General features: G+C 42.2%; 1 protein-coding gene across 1 annotated transcript in view; it reads right to left on the bottom strand.

Annotated features, from left to right (window-relative positions):
* Positions 1–4,691: 4,691 nt before the first annotated feature.
* Positions 4,692–24,456, bottom strand: part of SYNDIG1 (synapse differentiation inducing 1) — a 283,353-nt gene continuing 263,588 nt past the window's right edge. Inside the window, exon 4 of the mRNA XM_083175961.1 lies at positions 4,692–15,358. Coding sequence (XP_083032087.1) covers positions 15,200–15,358 — 159 coding nt within the window. The 3' untranslated portion in view covers positions 4,692–15,199. The remainder of the gene's footprint in view (positions 15,359–24,456) is intronic.

Raw genomic sequence — 24,456 nt, 5'->3', positions numbered from 1 at the left:
TAAACCATTAGTTAAGTATATTTTATACAGATTCAAGTGGCCTGACTCTCACTTTAATTGCTCTAATAAAATGTGCCAGGTGGAAGACATATGGTCTGGTTCAGCTGGAGCTGATGCGGTTGATGTAGAGGCTGAAATATTTCATGATGTTCAGCTTGGCCCTGGTCCAACATGAACACTAGATTGAGATAACCTCTCTTGTAATGTGTATATATAAGATTATAGTTTAATAGCTAGCAACACTACTGTAGATAGATGACTGCAGAGAGAGGACACATGGATTAGGGAACAAAGTAGTCTTCAGTTATCTGGTGTAGATTTAAACACGGCGATAAAGGCAACTCAACCACTTTCGCAGGTAATTTAATTCCCCCCCTTAATGGGGTACTCGGTGGGAAAGGGACGAATTCTAGAAATGTGCTTAATTTAGCTTACTGTATATTTTAAGTTTGTGTTTGTTTTTAATTAATTACAGTGTATACAAAACAAAATAGAGGTTGCAGATAGTGGAGGGTTTTAAGGCTCCTCACCTAACTGCGGGTCCTGGCGCTTTGATGAATTGATAAGAAATAAAATATAGATTTAGAGTAAATTTATCCTCAGCCGCTGCAGGTGTTTAGTGAGTGTGCTAGGAACTCACAATGTAGATAACTATAAAGAACAGTTTTAAACACTGTGCTTTGCTGAGTGGATCTAACAATTAAATGAACCCCGCTGAATAAAGCAGCACTGGATACACTGTAGTTATACTTAAATTTTATAAAAAGAAGAGCATGTGAATGATATCACAACACAAAATACAATAATACAATACACAGTTAATAAAAATATATTAAAATATTAAAAACATGCCAATATATCATAGAAATAGCACTTGAAACGAGTGGGTTAATATGGGAATCTCCGTAAGGTCAAAGCAGTGGGTTAGTAAAGGGTTAGCTCCAGTATTTTGTAAAGCAAGCTTTGAAAGTCACGCTTGAAAAAGTTTCTGGTCGTCATAGAAACGAAACGCGTCGACATCACTTCCGCCCTTACGTGGGAATTCTCCGTGGTCATCACTTCCGGATATTCAGTTGGTCTGCCGCGCTCTCTCCCCTGGAGCCGCTGTTACCTGGCAGCAACCACTCACATAACGGACAGCAGGAGGACAAATACCCGCTTCTCCCTCTTCCATTGGGGCTAAATCCTTTTGGAGATATTTACTTGAGGACGCTCACTGTTATCTTCATCGGGTAGAGCCATCGACTTGTCTGGCTCTCCGGCTCCTTCAGCACAATAAACAACTAAACGAGGAGGGTGAGCTATCAAACTATTCCCCATAACGTTTACATTTGTGCCTGACTGACTGCTATTTGCGTGAACCATTTACTCGGTACTCTATGTGCATTAACAGCTTGCTTGCTTTACCTGCTTGACTTTCAAAGCTTGCTCTACAAAATACTGGAACTAACCCTTTACTAACCCACTGCTTTGACCTTAAGGAGTTTCCCATATTAACCCACTATTTTCAAGTGCTATTTCTATGCTATATTGGCAATGTTTGAATATTTTAATATATTTTTATTAACTGTGTATTGTATTATTGTATTTTGTGTTGTGATATCATTCACATGCTCTCCTTTTTATAAAATTTAAGTATAACTACAGTGTGTCCAGTGTTGCTTTATTCAGCAGGGTTCATTTACTTTTTAGATCCACTCAGCAGTGCACAGTGTTTAAAACCGTTGTTTACAAAATGTTTACATTCTTTAATAACATATATATGCTACTTCATTACATTATTAAGTTGTGTTCAAATAAGGCACTGAATTTATCATTTCTTACCTACAGTGTCATGAAGAATCTCTATGCTCTCCCTATGCCGATTGGACTAGTATGCCACATTACGCCATTCATTTGTAATTCATGTAAATTAGGCTCATGGCAGTGTGTCAACATGGCCTGAAGAATGAGAGTTATGTTGGGTGCACAATGCCTGATATGTCAGCCATACAAGCCAACGGCCAATATACTGTGAGCCCGTTGGTGGGTGTGTACCCAAAATATGTCTGTGAACGATGTCAAATGCCCACCAAGCTAGGTATTCTGACTGACACATCAAGTGTCCAACTGGTAATTGTGTAAACGTACCATGACCTGCTGCTCAGTCAGTGTAATGGCGGATCCGCCAACATGTTTTCTAAAATATAGATGCATGCAAGTGACGTTGATGCAGAATCATATACATTCAAATCACATCCACACTTGCAAGGTGTCTCTAGTTGTATTAATTGTACTAGTTTATAGTATATGCTTTACAATGATCACCAATGGCAAACCAAGTGTATACATTTGAAGTACTGTACACACTGTAAAATGCACAGAGGCCTTCAGAAAGGTGAATCTATGTGTTTTTTTCCATGCATAATAATAATAATAATAATGTAAAATTTTCGGCAAATTGGTCATGCACTGTAAATGGCTGGCAGACATTTTGTCACATACCTGGAACTCCGAAACAAAACAACCAATATCAATGCCAATATTATTCTGAAAATCTAGACTGAGACCTTTAACTTGCTATTCTGCATATGATGTGCTCTGCTCAGACACCAGCATAATACAAATATATCACTTTTGCTATTAATAATGATAATAATAATAATACATAATATATTTTTTGTTGTTTATGTCAACCTCTTGACCATTGCAACCAAATGGTGTCTACCTATAAACTGTCAACCCAGACATTGTCTGAGAGGCTTCCCAATACCTTCAGACACTAACCTGGTTATTATTGGAGATATAGGGTGGTCCCACAGGGGCATACTGCAGTGCCTGCTGTCCTGGAGACCGAGAATGAGAAGGCACCAGTGTCCGATGCCACCCAGCCCCTAATAGGGTTCTTCTTCCGGTGCTGTGTAAAGAATGCTACAGTACTTACTAAGAAGAAAAAGGTTTAGGAGAATATAAGTTAATAGCAAGCTGAATAATTGTACAAAGGCAGCAGCTGAATTGGCTAAAGTTTGGGGTAAATAAAAAAGTGTCAGTTTTATACTTCCTGTACGTTTTATTTCACCACTCAACACCTAAATAGATGCATTAATGATCATAATAATAATTATAATAACAATAATTATTATAATACTTTTAAACAGTTTCTAATTTAAAGGCACTGACTCAGGGTTTTAATTGTCCATCTCTGTAAATGTCTGTTTTATTACTGAGATCTGCACAGTAAAATCACTTTTATTATATAGGCTTCTAGTGATTGTCAGCACTAATAGATGGTGATAGTTTGTACCCAAGTACCTCAATGAACCATTTTCAACTATTTACTTGTAATAACTTTCTTTTTATATTACACTCTACATATGTGTACTCACGGTGAGATTTGGCATGGGGATTTTGACTAGATATTTAAAATCACCTAGCACGTTAGCCAAAATAGCAATGTGTGTTCACTGAAGGCTATAGCAATTCGCAATCCCGCCATGTTGCTATCGCCCGGCAGGATAGGCAGTGCAGACAAGTTAATTATGAATAAGCTGTGTATTTGGTCTATGGTCAAATTGGCATAGTCAAAATCACCCATGAGTTTAGTCAAAATTACCATGGGTTTAGCTAATATCGGTTTAGTCAAAATTGCTTGTGCCTGTGTCCGTGTGTACACCCTATAAGCTATTGCACATTATATAGCCTCTATTTTTCTTTCATTTGATAGTAACAGGTAGTTAGATTTTTTTCCAGATTATTTTGGAATATATACATTTATATTGTTGGTGTCATCAATGTTTTAAAGATTCCAGTGTATATAATTCGCCTGACTAAAAGGATACCCAAAATGCCCTCGCGAGCAAGTGGTAGCTCTCGGTAGCGATCCAAGTGGCTCGACCACTGCAGCCGCCTGCCCGTCCATCCCTCCACCCTAAGCCACCGCTAGTTCTGAGGGGAGGAGAACGCATTGCGCATCTCTCCTTCCCCTCACTGTGTATCCCTGTGACTGGGCCATCAGCCAATCAGGACTCACAGGCGTACAGCCAATCAGGAGCTGGCCCACAAGCTTTGATTTGCTGATGGCCCAGTCACAGGGAAGTGAACAGGAAAATCGGGTCAATTGAGACATTTAACATTGTTCCCTACGGGAAATCGCGGGCATCGCGTCAGTCGCATCGCACCCGATATTTTAGTGCATGCGATGCCCGCGATTTTTTACTAACGATGCCCACGATCAAAATCGTGGGCGCCGTTCTAAGTAAAGAGTACCTTTATTTTTTTTATTTTTTATTTTAGCAGCTCTTCAGGCAGTTTATTATGTCTTGAGTAGCTCATGCCCCCAAAAAGGTTGGAGACCACTGATATATATAGTATATGCTGTAGGTGAAAACCGGCAAAAAAATATATTCTTTTCTGTTAACATTTAATATTTTTACTATGCAAGACCAAGGAAGGCTGGTAGCAGGAAAACCCACTAGCTCTTGCTAATTGCCAGGACTGAAAGTAGTCCTCTACTTGTAATGACAAAGTCAATGAGTATCTAGTGCTCACTCACTGTAGTGCCCGTAGTGGCGGCCAGTGATGGTCACTGATAGTAAGAAAAAGTTAATGTTGAGATAATTTCCCTGGAGTTTTCTATGGTACCAAACATTGGTACTTACTGGAGCTTACCTGTAAGTAAAATATAAATATAATTCACCATGTGAAGGAATATGCATTATTTATATATTTAATGTATGCAAATTTACAGTACACAACTTAATATCCATAATTAGAATTAAACATGTATTTTAAACACATATTTAAAACACAGTAAGAAAACATTTACATGATTTATATATGATTTATATATACATCAGTTTTGGTTCAGAGATTTTATACAGGGCCAAGTTCCGCCATAACCGTGTAATTCATAAGTTAAAATGCAATTCTTACAAAAGCAAACACAGCAAAGTAACATAGTTAAAGCTATATTTTGCCTAAAATACTATGTAACATTCACAGTGTTCCATGTACTGAAAATTATGATCATGGGTTTTAAATGGATGTATTTGGCATCTTGATGGACAAGATGCTGGTGGCCAGAAGACTGGTGCCAGAATCCTGACAATGCTCAGAACCCTGATGCCGGAATCCAGAAAGTCAGCATGGCAAACACAAAATGCTGGGGAGGGATAGGTTTAAGCCAGGGGTGGGGAATTATTTTGGCAGGGGGGCTACATAACAATTCTATTAAATATTCGCGGGTCGCACACAAAATTCATATTAAGCCAAACGGTATGAGCTCAAATTCTATATATAGAAAAACAGGCTGTCTTACTTGTTTTATAGGGAGCAGCCAGCCCATAGCACAGAGACAAGAGGAGAGCAGACCCTCTCTCTGTCTCTCCTCCAAGCAGCCTCCAACCACACGGCACACATTGCCCGGGTTCCCACCTCCTGCACTATGCAGCCTGTGGCTTAGCCAATCACAGAGCCTCTGGCATCTACCGAGCACACTATGGGACAACTGAGCCGTCGCTCGGCTGCCCTGCACTGCTGTGCGGCGCCAACAGCTCAGCTGTCACTCAACTGACTCAGGGGAGCTGGGTTATGCAGCGCCGCTGAGGAAACCCGTCCGGGTGCCCCCATGTGGAGCGCAAAACATGTCCTCAGCAACACCGCAGGCCAGTCAAGATCAGATCCGTGGCCCGTAGTTTGCCCACCCCTGGGTTAAGCTATGGGAGGGGAGGGTCAGGCTCTAGGGGGAGGGATAGACTGCAGAAAGGGAGGGTTAGGCTGCCACAGTGGAGAGTTAGGTTTAGGCTGCCAGAAGGGAGGATTGGCTGTCGGAGGGGTGGTTTAGTGTTAGGCACTTTGGAAAGGGTTTAGGTTAGAATTGAACTGTTGGAGGGGAGGGTTAAGGTTAGGCTAAAGAAGGGGATGGTTAGGGTTAGGCTGAGAGTCGGGAGGGTTAGGGGGATGGTAAAGAGAAGGGTTAGCATATTTACTAAGTTATGTTGAGATTTGGACCATCATGATGCCTGCGTTGGTATTCTGATCACCGGCATCTTGTTAATATCCCGTACCTAAGCTTTTGTAAGAACTGTAAAAATGTTAATTTGTAAAAAAAAAGAATGATATAAACACAGTGTACGTAGTCAGTTCAGAAAAAAGTATTTGCTGATAGTTTTTTCTCCTTTGCTATTTATGTTAATAATTAGTGTTTTTCTATATTTCATACTTGTGAAGTAATGTGCTTAAAACTGGCATCAATAAATAAAGCAATAATATTAAAATAAAACATTAGGACTTCATTTATAGAATTTTTTTTTGTCATTATAAATCTTTCAGATTGTTGTAAAGATTTACATGACATTTACTAAAACCCAAATAAACCCAAAAGCTGAATCCATAAATATGTTCTAATAATTATCTTAACTTACATTGAAACACCCTTTAATATAAAACAAATATGTTTGCATAAGTGTGTCTCTTTTGTCTGTATAAAATATTTTTGAAAGGAATATGTGCGGTGACAATTATGGAGCATCCACGATCTGTAGCTCATACATATTTTGTTTTGCCGTATATTTGTTTTATCTGTTATATCTGTTTTCTTCTAATATGTAAAAAGTGAAGAACAACTGGATGAGATTTAGGGGGTTGTTCTGGTTTCATTGATCCCCAGTGCGTTCGCATGAGGCGTGCGCGGCAAACTGCTTGTTAGCCATTCCATTCGCACCTAGCAGTGCGGACTGGGGGGGGCGGTGGTGGAGCTGCACCCATGGGAATGCCTAGCGTTTCATGGGCGTTCCCATGAAAATGCTGTGTGTTCCCATTGAGATGGACCGATGGAGCGGGGGCCTGGCAGCTGATGTCAGCAGATGTCAGCTGCCTGCCCACTTCCCACACACAGGGCACTCGTAGATGCGAGACATGTGCAAACATATATTTGCGACTGAGCGGAATGCAGCTGGTGGACTCGCAAAGCTGTGATCCAGAATAAGGTCCTTAATCCAAGGAAAACAACAGCAGAAATACACTTTCGTTTTAAAGAAAGGTGGCTCATTGAACAATTAGCTGTATGACACATGAAGATAAACACTGTAATAAGTTATATATTTTTTAATGTATCTTTTAGTTATAGAGCACTGTCATAATATAGGTGCTGGAGAAAAGCTTACAGTATTTCAATATAACATACCTACCAACTTGTAGTGTTGGTGTGGAGGGACCAGCCTTCGGTGCGTGCCCAAAATTAGAGGGCGTGGCTTGATGTGGGAGGGGCGTGGCCTATACTTGTGTTGTCCCACAAGGCCACGTCCCCGTTTTGATGCTGTGGGGCATGGCTCAGAGGCTCTGTGGCTCAGAGGCTCTAGCCATGCCCCCAGCCCCTCTGGCATGCACACAGCGTCTATTACCGCTGGCCAGCAACTGACAGGGCTGACTCCCAACTGCCCGCCCCCACCTGCGGGAACATCCCTGAAAACCAGTACATTGCCGTGGTAATTGGGATGGTTGGGAGGTATGATATAACATTACCCCAGAGGCGGAACTACCACTGGTGCAGCAGGTGCATTGCAATGGTACCCTGAGGAATAAGGGGCCTGCTTCTGCCCAGACCAGCAATGAGTTATCCCCAGGGCACACTGCAGACCATATTGAGCATTGCCACATAAATAGCATAGTGCAGAGAGCAGGGTGGAACCCTCTGCCTGAGGGTCCTGCTCCTTACCTTAGGATGGCAGGGCTGACCTTTTCTGTGCCAGCTGATAGAAGAGTCCTGCCACCTATCAGTGCTGATGATCACAGCCATATACTGCATCTAGTTAATTCACTGCAGCTCAAACCCACAAAGCACAAAACGAGTGCAGACCACTCTGTTCCTGCCCCGATCAATGTACATGCTCCCTGTTCTCCACACCATGCAGGACATTGTTCTTGTACCCCTGCCACCCACTGCCTCTCCCTGTCATCCTCTCCATGTCACCCACTGCTCCCCATCCCCAGATTGGGGGGAGGGGGGGGGGGCTGCCACTGCCTTCTGCCTCTCCTTGCATTTTTTTGTCACTGTATTCAACTATATGCCAATCTCTCCCTGCTATACACTGTCACTCTCTCCCTCCTCTGCTCCCATGGCTTCTGCTGGCACCCGCTGCCTCCTACTGCCTTATGTTATCACCCTCTGACTCTTCCAATCACCCATGGGTTCCTCCAACCCTTCTTACACCTCTGCTTTCCTATATGGCTCCCTGCCTCCCCCTGCTTTATACTGTCACCTCCTTCCTCTCCCTATCACCCACTGCTGTGTGATATATTGTGAACTAGGATTGGAGTGGAGGCCCAAATAATTTTTTGCCCCTGAGCCAACCACTCATAAGTTCCGCCATTGCATTTTTCTATTTCATGAATTTAGAATTAATTGGTATTAAGTATTACGTTTTTAAGAAAGTCAATTGTGTTTCTAGGAGAACATCCAGTTCTCAGCAAAATATCACTCATTGAGCCTACTTTGGTTACAGACAACATACAGAAGTTGATGACAGTAAGGCTAATCAGATGTGGTTGGAGTGGATACCAATGCTGCTTCCTTGCATCATTGGTATCCATATACCTGCCGGTACTCAGACAGCATGGCGAGTGCAAAAAAGCCCCTTGCGGGCTCTCTGCGCTCGCCACACTGCGGGCACGGTGACTCGCTACGCGAGCCACCTATTCTATTCTCCCTCTATGGGGGTCGTGGACCCTCAAGAGGGAAAATAGCGGGTGGCCGCCGGGCACCCGACTGCCTGCGTTTTGACAGTCGGGATCCCGACACCGGGTAAATGACTGTTGGGATCCCGACTGTCGGGAACCCGTCCGGCACCCGAGAATAAGAAGGTGAGAGATTTTGGGAGATTTTTAAAGCGGCAATCTATTACATGGCAAAATCAGCAGCAGAACCTCCCACATTTTTATTCTCCTACCCTATTACATGTGGCCGCACATCTGAATAGAAATCAGCACCCCTTTGTTGAAACAATAAATTGTAATTAGACTGTAATATTTTACACTTAAACAGAAAGGATTATCAGCTAACAAGGTTGTTCGCAAGTCTCTGATTACTTGTGCATTACTATGCATCATTATCTGACTGCCGTTTTGTAGCAGCTGGATAATTGTTAAGAGCTGTCGTCTATGTGAAATTAAAGACAACACAGTGTAACAGAATTCCTTGATTGGGCTGACATCACAGACTAATATGTCACTGGAGATACATCTGTTTGGCAAATCTACATTCAGTGACCCACCTATAATTTTAAGATTTGTAAGTGGAAAGAGGTGTTTTGAAAGACGGAAGCCTTCTTATGATAAGGTGCTGGATGACACTCTGGTAGGGGGATCCCGTCAGTCAGTATCCTGACATCGGAATCCCTACTGCCGGTGCTCTGACACGGGGATCCCGACTCACGGGGGCTATTCTCCATTGTGGGGCTCCACAAACCCCATAGTGGAAGACTAGAACCTGTGGCAATCGTAGCGAGTCACCGAGCCCACAAGGGGCTTCTTTGCGCTCGCCCCACTGTTGGAGCCCCGGAAGTCGGGATACTGACCGTCGGGATCCTTCCTGTTGGAGCGCCATACCACGACCCTTATGATAATAGTATTAAGTGGCAGATAGCCAGCTGTGGTTGCCACTTATAAAGGATTGTGTGGTTTCTGTGCACAAAGTATAATATATACAGGGCTGTAGAGAGATTGCCTGGGCAACGATAGTCAGGGTAGTTGACTAATCACAGAGGTGTGACAATATCCCCTTTTGAAAAAATGCAGATCAACTATATTTATGTGCTGCAAAGTGTTACCAACCTGAATGTGGGAGGCATCACAAGCTCCTCCACCATGGGCAGATCCGGTGTTGGGGGGCACAATCCTGCCGGCAGAAAAGTCTAATGAACTAAGTGGCAGGAGCTTCCCTAGATCCAAAGCAGCACAGCACACAGCGTAATAAAAAAAGGGAGGGACTGCATCTGGTTGACAGGTAAGAAAGGAAAGTGAGGGGGGAACATTGATATGAGTTCTCATTACCTATCGCGCGTGTCATGCCCAAATGCACCGGGTTTAGCCACATAAATTAGGAACTGCAGCTTGGGTATCCAAAAGCATAACTTTCCACACATTGCTGATCATCACAAGATAGTGAGCAGAACTACTGGGCACCACAGTCAGAGCCTAAATCAAACTTTCTGTTATGCACTAGGGCTTATACACATGTAGCACCCCTTGTAATGCTGCTAAACACATGTGTATGGGCTCTCCATAACTCACCATTCATATTGCCCATGTGCATGCAAGGAAGGTTATACAACTGGCATGTAGACTCTAATGCCAGTGGCGTTTAAAGGAAGCTTTGGCTTTAGGCTGTCCAGCTGGGGTTGTAGGAGAATGTTTCTACATAAAGTAATGGTTCCATCAGTAAGTTACATTGGCACAGCCATCTGGCATTTACCTTAAGAACTTTACCACCACAGTACATCAGGATGTGTAATAGCTTACAAGCATGGCATAATTTAAGCCTTAATTTTATTCTTTGGCTGTCACCTGGTGCTAGGGAAGCCAATCATGTTTACTTAAATGTGCAGGGCAGGTGCGACCGGGAGACGGTGGGTGGGCGGAGTCTACGGGAGCAGGGATCCGGGTGGGTGAGAGAGTTCTATGGTAGGTGGGGTTTCCGGGAGCCGGGCAGGATGCAAGCTAACGAAGCGGGCGGCCAGCACATCCAGGACAGTGTGTGGTTCAAGGCGGCTTAGGCTGTCTGTGCGGCTTTGTCACTCTGCACAGGGCCGCACTGCCGGGTACAGGAGAAGCTGGGCAGTGTCTGAGCAGTGCTCAGAGGCTGCCCGGCATTAGACTGCACATGCAGGCGCAGTCTAATCCCGAAATCCCAGTGTTTTGGGGGCCAAATCTCGGGTTCCCGCTGATCCCGGTCCAAGGATTGGCCACCCTACCTGGCACCATAGGTTGCAATATAATCCGCCTATTGGTTAATCAGGCACTGACCACAGCATTTGCTCCCAATCTGCAAAACAATTGAATAGCTCCAATGGGTACCATTACCTAGTTATGGGTATGTGAACACAGATTCCAAGGGAGGAAAGAAGAGGAAAGATATACTCTTGGTGGGGGCACTCTTATCTTGTAGACAGAGGTTGAACTGTTATTGCTCGGTTAAAATATAGCTTTTATTTTCATTATTTTAAAATTATGACCCATGATTTTATATTCCTACTCCTTACAGCGCTGTGCAAAAATAATGGTATTGGGTGTGTGTCAGACTCTAATTGTCTGATAGCTGTGGAAAGAGAGATAAATTTCATGCATTTGACACTTTTGTGATCCTCATACATCCCATAATTTCCTACCACTGTGTTGGTAATGGTTAGGGAGTGATAATCATTGGTCACTTTATGGGGATCGCATGAAATAAATGAAAAGCTTGAAAAAAATAGAAAAAATGATGACACAAGTGTCGACACAAAATTGTATTTACAAGTCAAAATAAATGCTCTTTCCTTGACAGGTATGACCACGATAAAGCCGGTGGATATCAATGTATTGCCCGGTCTCCCAGCCCTCCTACAGAAAATATAGCTCATATACTGTGTACTTAATAAGCAGGTATGATCTGTTATTATAGTGAAAAGGGTTCCGCTGGACGTATCCAGTGGTTACCTTGCTACCAGAGATCGCTGTTAGGAGCTGGGAGCCACGAGTAGCCGCCGGGCTGGTCCGTCCCCGTCTGTCAGCTGTGTGCCGGTCACGTGAGTGCACCACGTGATCGGCAGTCCCGACGTACGTTTCGCTGGGCGCTTGTTCACGGGAGGTGTGATCTTTCCTCTTCTTTCCTCACTTGGAATCTGTGTTCACATTAATACGGCTCATACTCAGGGGGCACCACTGGTGGTCCAATAACAGACACATCAAAATTCAAAATTGGATGAATGTCTAGGACCGATATATCCAATTCAGGATTAAACACCAGTTTTCTTACAGACAGATAATACTATCTCTTATCTAGGACAACAGTGGTTCATAACCACTGACCAGTGCGGACAAAACTCTCACATCCTCCTTCTCCCCCTTCCCTTTCTGAATAACCCTAGTTATGGGTATACAGAAAAAAATTGAATTCCTACATAATAAATTAATTTATCACTGGAATCTAAAAAATGATTATTTCAATCTCTGGGGCAAATGTAATAACCTGTAACCCGTTGCAACCAATCAGATATCAGTTTTTAAGGAGTTTAGATTAGACTAAGGAAAGCATAATCCTGATTGGTTGCTATGGTTAATGTCATACTATCCTCAAGTTATTTGGCATCACTTTTACAGATGGAATTCTGTGTGTAAGTTTACTAAAGCTTTTTTAAAATACAAGGGTCGATGTTGCCAATAACTACCAATCAGATTTTGTCTATCATTTTCTAGGAGAAATGATAGACAGATGATGATTGGTTGCTATGGGCAACATCACCCCTTTTAATTTTTAGAAGTTTTAGTAAACTTAACAAAATGTATTAGTTACTGTGACTTATCTAATTTTAGACCTGCTTCACCATCTACACTTAACATAAGCAATTAGTGGAAATTAGACAAGTAAATATCAAGCAATAATGATTAATTATTACTTCTTTCGTTCCCTTTCGCACATACTGCAGCATTCTTTTTGGAACACAATTTAATTGAAAATGAACAGCAAGATGAGATTAACAATGACATTTGTTGTACATGTGCAACTTGAAAAACAATGCAGATACAGATGCCAAATCGGAATGAGTAAATATTGTTGTTGACTGATTGCACCGTACATATTTCCACATTTCTTCTTCTTCATTAAAATAATTATTTATATCTTACATACTGTATTTTATGAATCTGTGCTTTAAAAAAAAAAAAAGTCATTGCCTTTATTTGTTTTTCTGGTAGCACATGGATGATGAGTCAGACTTACAGATCATCACTACAGCTTGCTTGTTAGTAAGATTCACATTTGCATTTAGTGAGTTCAACTAACATTACATTTTCATCTCCGCTGGCACCACTAATCATTGATAAATCACGTATTTGACCAGGCTTCCTCAGCATAGGCAAAATTCCCCCCTCTAGCCTGTACATACTGATCATTATGATTTAGGGGGGTATTCAATCCCGGATTCTGACTATCGGATTGCCCTGAAAGTCGGAAACCTGGTCTGTTTTTGTTCCACTCAACAAGAACTCAATAGCTGGAATTCAAAGTTCCAACTGTCGATTGTCAGAAAGTGGGCGAAAATGGCAGCGGACTGTCCAAAAAAAAAAGGCAGTTTCCAACTAAACAGATCAGACTTGTTCTAAAGTCGGATCAGATTTGTTGAAATCTGCCTTCAATGTTGTCGGAAATAGCGGCCGGGATTGAATATCTCCCATACTGTAGTGTTGTCCTGCAATCTCTAGCAGACATAAGGCCAATCTTGACCTATACTGTATATCAGTGGTTCTCAAACTTTTGTGGACCATGGAACACAAAAGTCTTGCTGCATCACTTCTGATTAGCAGCTACAAGTAGTGGATTTGCCTGTTACAGCAGAGGAGGAAGGAAGGCATGAAGAGACGAGTGAGAGGAATATAGTGTGCTGCAAATGTTTAGTGGGCTGTACACATAGAGATAAACAGGGGAACATACAGGTTGGAAACAGAGAGTACAATGATGGTGACATAGTTATATGGAAAGCTGAGACTCTGGATTTGAACCTTAGGAATGTTAGTGACCCTCCTGATGAGGCCACCTGGCCAAGTTAGTTGGGTCCATATTTCTGTGCATTAATTTTACCAAGACCCTCAAAATGACTCCATTTTGAAATTCAGAGTTCATTATAATTGTTCCGATTGCCAGTGTTCTTAGTGTTTAGGTGTGCACCTGCATTTTGTCTTTTTTCTTTGTGGCACAGCTATTCTCAGCGTGGTAGCCCCTCGCCAGATGTTTCAAGCTTCAAATAGTGATAAAGAGGAGAGTGATAAAAAGCCAGCTAATCAGCTTCTAACTACCATGACTGGGTTTGAAAAATGGCAGTTCGGCAGACTGGCATTTTGCTTATTACTCTCCACTTTATCACTTTTTAAAGCTTGATACATCTGGTCATGAATGTGAATATTGTTGAAAAGGAAAAAACATAGGGCTCTATGTATCTTTTGTTTCATGTTAAATCTAAAATGGCTGCTTATAGTCTTAAAACAATTTCAAACTGTAACTTTTGCATTTTGTATAGCTGATGAACACCTTAAAAAACTTATTTTTCAATATATTTTCCACACACATTCTCAAAAAATAAATATTTAGAAAATGGGGGGGGGGGGGGGGGGGAATTTAGCAGAAAGAAGATAGAGCCTCCGAGATACATTATATTTGCACTTTGTATTGCAGGACCTGAATGGAAACTACAGAGAAAAGTCTAAATATTCAGTCATTTGATTTCCCATGATGACTATAAGGCTCATTACAACTGATGTTCAATCACTGCTGTTCCCTGCCCACATATTTGCAATTATAACATCACACTAATCAATGCTTTTTTCCGAAACATGCTTAATACTGTTTTACTACAACCCATTCAAGAAAAACAATGTTAAAGGAGTTAAAACATCTTATTTTAAGTTAACCAGGTCAGGGAATCTCATGCTGATTTAGTGAATGTAAGGTTGTTTTATTACTCTGGAGCCTGGGGCAGACTTTAATTGATTTCATCAGCCCATGAGAATGATCATGTGTCCTTCGATTTATATATTGCTGTAATTCACGATTTACAAGACAGAAATGCTGGTTTACAATGGAATGCATGATCTGTATTAATCTGCTGCGATGTCCCACTAGGAAACAGTTAGAAGAGGTAAGAGACTACACTGGTCACGTCTGTTAGTAAAAACAAACTTTCCCGGCAGTTGTGACTTGTCTGGCTGCTCAGCACGGTTGCAAGACAGGTGAATAAGAACTAGTAAAGTAACTCATGATGAAAAAAGAATTTACATCCAAGAATGACTTGAAAAGATTTCAATCTGTACAGTAAGATTCTTGTGGAAGTCAGACATTGACCCTCTCTGCTTCTCCATGCTGGTAACAACTTGCAAAGTTCAATCTCGTGACGTTTTCTCTCTTCTCTCTCTCTCTCTTTCTCTGTAAGTCTCTCTCTTTTTTTTTAAATTCAGTCAAATGCTTTTTTATAGTTCATAAATGGTTGTTTTTGGAAAGGTAGGCTATAAGGGCTACAGCCACGCCAACATATATTCCTGTTCCTATGGTGATAGACAGTACTGCTAGGAAGAGTGCTCGCCGGGAACTGGAACTTGCTTGATGAAAGTCACCTTTGGCCACCGCTTTGTTTGTCTATAATTAACAAAGAAGGAAAAATATTCATTATATTTCAAAGAAAATATATATTTTTTTATATTAAACTACAATACCTCAAAATTACATTTTGGTTTGATTATATTTTTTTTAACTTTTTACTAGGTAAAATCATGTGCACTGGATGAGGAGTTTGGACACTCAGATGTTTCTGCAACCAGTTAAAGTCATTACAGTAGCAGTTTAAAGTGACCTTTTTTCAAAAAAAAACAGCACACTTTCAAATAAACTTTTATTTCTAAAAACATACAAAAACCTGTTAAACTTTCATTTGATAATAAAAACTAAAATCAAATTTTTTTTGTCCATTACCTTCTAAATAGGAAATAAAAAGATAACATGAAAATAATCGTGAAATATGACATTCCTACTATAAATGACCATTATTAATTTCTGGAGTCCCCCTCACCCTCCTTTACTGCCAGCCTACCAGAAGCATTTTCCAATGGGCCTCACTGGCTGTTTATATGTGATGTAGCCAAAAATGTAGAGATTAAATTTGAGATTAGGGTTAAAGTGAGGCTTTTAGAATTTTAGAAGAGTTAAATCATGTACACACGATGCAATGTGCCAGGCAATTTTGACAATTTAGATAATTGCATAGCAATCCCACTGTGTGTGCATTGCTGTTGATGGGCAACAAAGACTGTGGAGAGAGTGTAGTGTATTTGGCCTATGGCCAAATCGGCTAATGGCCGTAGTCAAAATTAGCCATGGGTAAAGTCAAATTTGGGATAGTCAAAATCGTGCATGCTACACACCATCTGTACAACGCTGTAGATTTAGAGTTTGGAAAGGTAGAGCTACTGTATCACAGTATATAAACACCCTGTTGACATTGCTTAACCCCTTACAGACGCAGCCTGTTTTTGCATTCCTGACAGAGGCCTTTTTTTCAAATCTGACATGTATCACTTAAGTGGGGATAACTTTTTTTTGCTTTTACTTATCCCAGTGATTTTGAGATTGTTTTCTCGTGACACATTGTACTTTAAATTAGTGGTAAATTTTGGTCGATACAGTTTCTTTTTTTTGTGAAAAATACCAAAATGTCGTAAAAAAATTTAACATTTTGCAATTTGCAAAATGTTACATTTTCTGTTTGTGAGACAAATAATCATACCACTCAAAATAGTTAATAACTAACATAGACCATATCTAAACTTTATTATTACATCATTATTTCAACCTCCTTTAATTTTTTTGGACACTAGGGGGCAGCAGAGTCAAAATTTTGACACATAACACAGTAAACGCTGCTTTTGGCTGTTCACGTTTGAACAGCCAATCGCAGCGATCGCCGATGGCGGGGGGCATCGCTGCCCCCCCCTGGGCAATGAGGGAAGATGTCTGCTGTCAGGGACAGCAGACATCGTCTCTCTGTCACCGCGTCTATAGACGCGGTGACAGTTTAAAGTCATGACGTACATTTACGTCATGTGTCGGGAAGTACATCCCGACCATGACGTAAATGTACGTCAAATGTCGGGAAGGGGTTAAGACTTTATATTTGGAAGCAGAATACAAAGCATTATAAAACAACAGTTGGACACAAAACAACAAAATAAATATGTAAGTATATACATAGGTGCCGATTCTGTGGGTACTCAAGGGCCCGAGCACCCATGGCAATCCATGAGCACCCACGGGCCCGAGTCCCGCTGCTGGGCCGCCATATTAATTTGCTAATTTGCGGCTGCAGCACCCACATCGCCGGACCCGCCACCTGGGAAACAGTATGCCAGGAAGAGTGTATTCTGTCCGCGGAGTATCTGCACTGTGGGGGCATTTATGTACCTGCACTGTGGGGGCATTTATGTACCTGCACTGTGGGGGCATTTATGTACCTGCACTGTGGGGGCATTTATGTATGTGGAACTCTGTTGCCATAATTTGAATATTGGAGACAACTGTGCTCCATAAGGATACAGATCTTAGCACACATGCACAAGGCCATCCAGTGATAAAATCTATTGTCTTGTTTAATCGCAGGCCAAGTTGATTGACAGGAAGCCAGCATTTGCTTGTTTCATCCAGCCGTTTACTGGTTGTGTCAGGAAAAACCGCATACATGTCAAGCATTTTCAACGAAGGCATGGGACATCAACTCTGGCTACAATCAGCACGATTCTAAACCACTGGCGGTGTAGGTTCTGGGTTGCTCACAGAGTGTACACACTGGGAAAATCCCATTCGAAGGTGAATGAATTGAGAACGAATTTGCAGCTAATCGCCGACGTGCAATATTTTTGCAAGCCATTCGCAGCCTTGCACAGGGCGGAATTTCACTATGGCGGGTGGTGGCTATCTGATCAACATGACGCTGTAAATTAACATAGAAGCAATCAGGTCTGAATAACCCCCAATGTCCAGAAGTAGAAGCCAATGAGAGCCGATTACACATAGGCCACATAGGGGGTATAGGGCAAGGAGTAGAGGGAAAGCGGGTAAGGGGTAGGAGAATACCAGTCAAAAAAACTAAAGAGGAGGGAAGACAAAACAAAGAAAAATAGGGAGTCCAAAATGTTCCAAGCACAGGCATACTATCTCCCCCCCCCCTCTCTCTCTCTCTCTCTCTCTCTATATATATATATATATATATATATATATATATATATATACAGTATGTATAGTGTCCGTGAGTCTCCAAAACACTGCCATCTGCTGGCTGGGAGTGAAACTACATCTCTTTCTCACACATTCACAAACACAGTAGGTAGCAGACTAGCTGTTAGGACTCTGAGGGGATTCCAGACAAGAGGTTACCTGGAAGAACAGGCCACGATCCAACCCTAAGTCTGTTAATCCCCCCAGAGGTTGTAGGCACCTGCAGAGCTAAGGCTCCACCAATAATAGCCACGTTTGAAGGGGCAAATTAAGTCCACTCCAACTCCGGTGCCACCTGGACTTTGACAGAAAACAAGGTGCCCACCACCTCCAGTGCAGACAAGAGGATTGATAACTAAAAACTCAAAAACATGGAACAAAACAGAAATGTGGCAAAACTGTTCTCCACGGGAGAGAGTCCTCTAGCAGTCCAACGTACACTAATTAAACAAATGATCCCTAGCTGGATCAATTAGGAAGATAACAATTAGGAAGATAAAGAATTAGTGAGCAATGATACAGCTTCCCACCACACTACACTAAATGCAACAATGCATGAAGGTGTTAATAATTAAATAGTACTGCAACAGCTAGACCTATATATGCAGTTCTGCAGAATGATGTTTTAACACAGAGCTGGTTCCCACCATAACACAGATGATAGCTTGTGGGAATACCAGAGAGACACAATATAACTTTACACACAGATAATACTGCACTGCAATTGGCAGATAATACAAATGCCTAGATGGAACAAGGACACTTATCTCTGTACAGGTCTGGGTCAAGACATTAGTAGCCGGTACCAAGGAACAGGAAGAAACTTGGACTCATCTGTGACACAATCCCAGATGCACAGCAAGGACATAGACTTCAGGCTTGCACAATATGCTGACAGGCAAAACAGACTAGGACTGGCTGCACAAGGAAAATCTTCCGGGTAAGGCTATATGCGCTGCGCTTTCCTGACAGACACCAGAGTTCTCTAAGGAGATGGACATTTTTTTAGCCATGGAATCTGCATGGACTATGGTTTTCATTGTTACATCACTGGATAAACAAAGTACAGGAGGGAAACATTCTTTAAAGGAAGAGAAGTATGACAACTGAAGGACAGGGGAGGATTGGCAATAGAGGCGTCAGAGAAGACCCCTGGTGGGCTGAGGGCTCCATGGTGCCACTTGTGGCCAGGGGAGAGTAGAGGGTGACAGAGCGGTGGTGTAGTTATGTTAGGGGGTACAGGGTAGCATGCATTAGGGGTATAATGTAGCAGGGTGGTGATTTGGGTGTGTAAGTGCATCAATTTGGGGAAATTTTTATATAAGTTCCCAATCCATGGCAATAAACATCTTCGGTGCTCGTCCATGGGATGCTGTGCATTCCCATGGAAATGCCAGCAGATCTATGCCTGCAGTGGGTGGGCGGCTGACGTCACAGGACGTTAGCGCCCTCTTCGGCGCACACTGAAGAAAATAAAAGTCTGTTTCAACTGACTTTTATTTCTGAAGGCAGGAGAAATCATTTGATGGTCGGCGACCATCGAATGCTATTTGCTGCTACTAAAGTCATGTGAGGGGATCTGTCAGTGAACACCTCCCCTCACATGATACGGGGGGAGTCTGCAGCAGGGGGAGAAGGACAGGCATTCGGCGAGGTGGCGTTACAGCGCTCGGTAAACATTGATTTTCGCTTCTTACCATGCCAAACTGAATCAGGCCCAAAATGTTATTCCTTGCAAAACTGATGTACTGAAGAAAAGTTAAAACCAATTGAGATGGAAATTCGACCCAGATACTTGTCAGGGAAAGGGTTAAAGTATTATTAGCTTGCCTGGATGAAAATCAATCAATATAAACACAGTAATATATAGTAAAGTATGTACATATCAATATAAAACTATGAATGTATCCTACTGACTTTAATAATTGAAGTGAAAACAATGCGAGGAGAAAATCTATGCTAGAATAATTTATTTGGCAAGTGCACTTTTCTATGCATGGTTACCAGAAAACCTTTCCTCCCATTTCCTTCTTTTTATAGCTTTATATAAACATGCATTTGCCAAATGTGATTTGTAAGACAACAAGCAGACTTGGCAGCCCATATATATGAGATAATGTTATGTTTCTACATTTCCGTTTTGTGCCTGCAATTGCTAAATCTCTGAAACAGGGAGCACTTGGTAGTGTTCTCAGAAGCATTTGCCTGGTTGGGGCTCTTCAGCATAGAGCACAATTGATTTTACATTAAAATCCGCAACTAACAGTTTTAGATGAAATGTGTGCTCAGAATACAAATAAAGATGGACAAGAGTTTTATTAGTTTAATGTAACTAAGTCAAGTACTAGACCAAACATACTTTTGTCACAAAGTACATAGAAAAAAAGGCAAGCACAAAACTGTGTAGTGACCTGTAACTCAGGTAACATAGAAAAAGATAAGGCCGTGTTATATTAGCGTGCGTTAATCACCAGCAGTATTAAGTGAACTTAACATGACATCTGGTAAATAAAAAAGTGCACAGAGAGCATAATGAGCATTGTTTTACATGTTAAATCACCAAAGTAGCACAAGAGTTAATTGTTATGGGACTCTGGGGCTTAAATAACAACTGATCCCCACTTGCGTATATACTGTAGGGCTTATTTCTTATTTTTTTTTTAAAGTTAACTAGTAATAGGCGAAATGCATTGGTAACCAAGGAACTACCAGAGATAAGCCACAGCATCTGAGCAGCTCTCAGGCTGCCTTTGAGACTCTGGGGGTGATACTGATTGAATCGGTCCCCCAATTTTTGGTGACTGCGCATAGAGGGTTATTCTGGTTGAGTCGGATGGCTCCGAATGTGGACGGACGGCCGATGGTTGGTGTTTGCGCATGTGCAGAGGCGTATCTGCGCATGTGGGAATGCCGCGCACGTCCGAATACGGCGTGAATTCTGTACAATCCGAACAGGGGGTGGAGAGGGGCGTGAAGGGCTGTTTGGGCTCATTACCATAGGCGTACGCCCCTCATTTCATGGGCGTTCCGATGAAAACGCTGGGCGTACTTATGGTAATGCGGCCGTGTGGGGGCAGACATATGACATAGCCGGATGCCAGCTGCCCGCCCATATCCCTGCGTTTGCATGGAGAAATGCCCGAGTGGTCTGGCTCACTCGGTGCTGCCTGACCATTTGGACCAGCAATCGATGGTCGGCGACCATCGAATGATGGGGGAGGTTCCCAGAGATGGAGGAGGTGTTCACATGGAAAATTTACTCGCGGTCCGTTCAGTCGGCATCTTACCACATTCGGACAGTGCGAGCGATTTGTACGGAAGGCGGGGCTAAGAACACTCGGTTCCTGTCCGAAAATACGCATTCGACCGATTCAACCAGAATAAGGCCCATAGTTATTTATGTGCATGTGCAGCTGCTGCGTGCGATCGTGGAGGGGTGTGGGGCAGCGGGAGGTGGGATCCACCCATGGGAATGCTCAGCGTTTCATGGGCCTTCCCATGAAAATGCTGGGCATTCCCATGGAAATTTCCCAATGACACGGATGCGGGTGGTCGGACAGCTGACGTCAGCGGATGGTGTCTTAGATCTGCGAGTGCTGGAGAAATCATTTGATGGTTGCCAACCATCGAATGATTATTTGATGGTTGCCAACCATCGAATGATTTCTCCCCCGATCCCAAGGCTGCAAAATTTGCAGCCTTACGAGTCAACCAGAATAAGAGCCTCTGTTCCATAAAGAACTGTGATGCGCACATTTGAAATATCCTTTTGGTAAGAAACTGTACAATTGATCTTTTTGGAAATATTTTTTTACTAGATATTTTTCTTTCTTCTTCCCGCAATATAATAAGGAGTATATATGAAGAGTGAATTATCCAGAAGGTGAACCAAGTTTAAAAGTAATACAGTCGGAGCCCCTCTCATTCAGCCCCGGAGCACGCCAGAACCTCCCCTCTGGCGAGTGCCGGTGGAGAGGGACTTCATTAAACTGGGACGCTCGTGCATCTCACGCGCATGTGCGTCCCAGTCTCTCGGCGGCGGGGCAGCAGGTCCCTGCCCGTCTCCGCTTCAGGGAGACGGGCAGGGTTAGGTGGGGATCTGTGCGGCGAGGGGGACCGTCTGCTGCGGCGGGGGAGGTGGCGGGGACCTGGGGGAAACCCTGTTGCCACAGGGTGCGCAAGTATCTCGTGCACACGCGTCCCCTGGCAGGAGCTGGCGACTGTCGGGGCCTGGCAAAACTATCGAGCCCCGCTACATCTGTACCTACGTTTCTCTGTGTTTTTCGCCATTCCTTTGAGGTGAACATGTTTTTTTTTTTCCTTTTGTTATGTTGGGTTCTTTGGATTTATTACACTCTTCCTTGGAAAACACTTCCTACACATTTCTGTGTTTCTTTTGGAGAAGAACACAAGGGAGGTCTTCATTCTGTTTTGTATAAGCCATAAGATTCTATGATGTCTATTTCTTTTTCCTCCGTTTATTTTCAAGTTTATCATATAGGGAAAGAAAAGAAAAGAAGTATACTGTAGGAGAAATCTTTATTGAATATTTCAATATGGAACAGCACTACTGGGGAAAGGATATGTAACTGGCACTACTGGTGACATCCGTAACAGAACTAATGGGGACATGATATGTAACTGGCACTACTGGTGACATCCGTAACAGAACTACTGGGGGGCATGATTTGTAACTGGCACTACTGGTGACATCTGTAACAGCACTACTGGGGGCATGATATGTAACTGGCACTACTGGTGACATCTGTAACAGCACTACTGGGGACATGATATGTAACTGACACTACTGGGGACATCTGTAACTGAAATTACTGAGGACATGATATGCAACTGGCACTACATATCTGCAAGAAAATGATTGTTTGGCATTCAGATTCAGTATCTGAGATAGTACACAAACTTTGTTTCATGTTTTGAAACCTTGTTTTATGCACAAATAAAATATATATCTGTGTATTTCACGTGTTTTATGTGTTTATACAACATAAATGCAAGATACCTCAAGATACATCATTGAAAAATAAAAATATTCTGAAATAAGTAAAAAACCGCTATCCAAAATTCTTCCGGTCCCGAGCATTTTGGATAAAGGATATTCAACCTGTATTACATACTACTGGCATAAAATTATTTGCTAAGAGCTACAGCAGGTAGGGAAATGCGTCAGTGGTTTTTGGCCTCACTTTCAGGACCAGTCTTCTGCTATAAGGAGCCGACTGTTTCTTCATCATTACTTTGGTACAACATTTATTGGTCACCTTCCCTTGCTTCCATGACCAATTGGTCAGTACTGCCTGGCATTTCCTTCCTTGGACATCGCTTGGCAGCAAAAGCACGTTACAGCCATCCATGTGAGAGGACGCCCTACAATTGACACCAAGGCATACCAGCACATCTCCTCCAGCGGTCTACCATCCAACGAGTAAAACTAGAGAGGACTCTGGTACCCGTTCCTTGGGGGTTCCATTCATCTCCATCTTCCAACGGGTTTTGCCAACCAATACTGTAAGACTAGAGAGGACTCTGGTCCCCCCTTGAGGGTGATATTATCCCACCTCCATTGGATGCATTCACCACAATTTATGGTAAAGTGCACTTACCCATCCACCTAACCATTTTTTTTGCATCAAATACTCCCCTAAATGGTACCTGACTGTGAGACCGTTTTTTTAAAATGTTTTATTCATGTTATTATATCCTCAATGTTTTTGAGTGGTATATGTCTTTAAAGTAAAGTTTGGCAATAATATAAACCCTGCTTTTTTTGTCCTTTCTTGTAGTAGCAGCGCTGCTATATTTTCTGTCTAAGAGATACATTTACCTATCAATTATTTCACTATACGAACTCATTGTAATTAATCATTTAATTTAACCTAAAGTAAAAAAACAAAAAACATAAATGGCATAGAAATATCCTGTCAGTCTGTAATATGCAAAGTCCTAGAACTCATGTAGATGCCACAGTTAATTCTGGTCTTAAACTACAGCTTTATAACAGCTTTATTTTTATGAATAATGCAGATAGGAGATACAATGAGATTAGACTGTTGCATTTACAGTAAAAGCTTTTCTTCGTTCCCATAATAATAAAAACAAAGTTTTTCTAAACACATAATGCTGGAAACTAAAGTTATCTGGAATTCATATGCGAATACAGTATCAAGTATTGTTCTCAAATATACTGTAGTGATAAAATATCTATGCTACCTTTCAACTGTCCCAATTTTCAGGGGAACAGTCACTATTTTGGAACTGTCCTGCTGTCCCACCCACAGGTTGTGTGGTGGAGTGTATGTTAGTGGGGGGTGGGGTTAGTTGGAAGACCCCCTGTCACTTGCTTGCAGAGCGCTGAGCATAACAACATAGGGCCTTATTCTAGTTCACTCTTTCTGACAAAATCCTTCTTAGATGGACAAAACCATGTGCACTGCAGGTGGGGCAGATGTTAC

The sequence above is a fragment of the Crinia signifera genome, chromosome 3 (genome assembly GCF_055691185.1).
Source record: "Crinia signifera chromosome 3, ASM5569118v1, whole genome shotgun sequence".
Lineage (NCBI taxonomy): Eukaryota > Metazoa > Chordata > Amphibia > Anura > Myobatrachidae > Crinia > Crinia signifera.
Note: the sequence above shows the minus strand (reverse complement) of the source record. Positions and strands in the feature narration are given on the sequence as shown.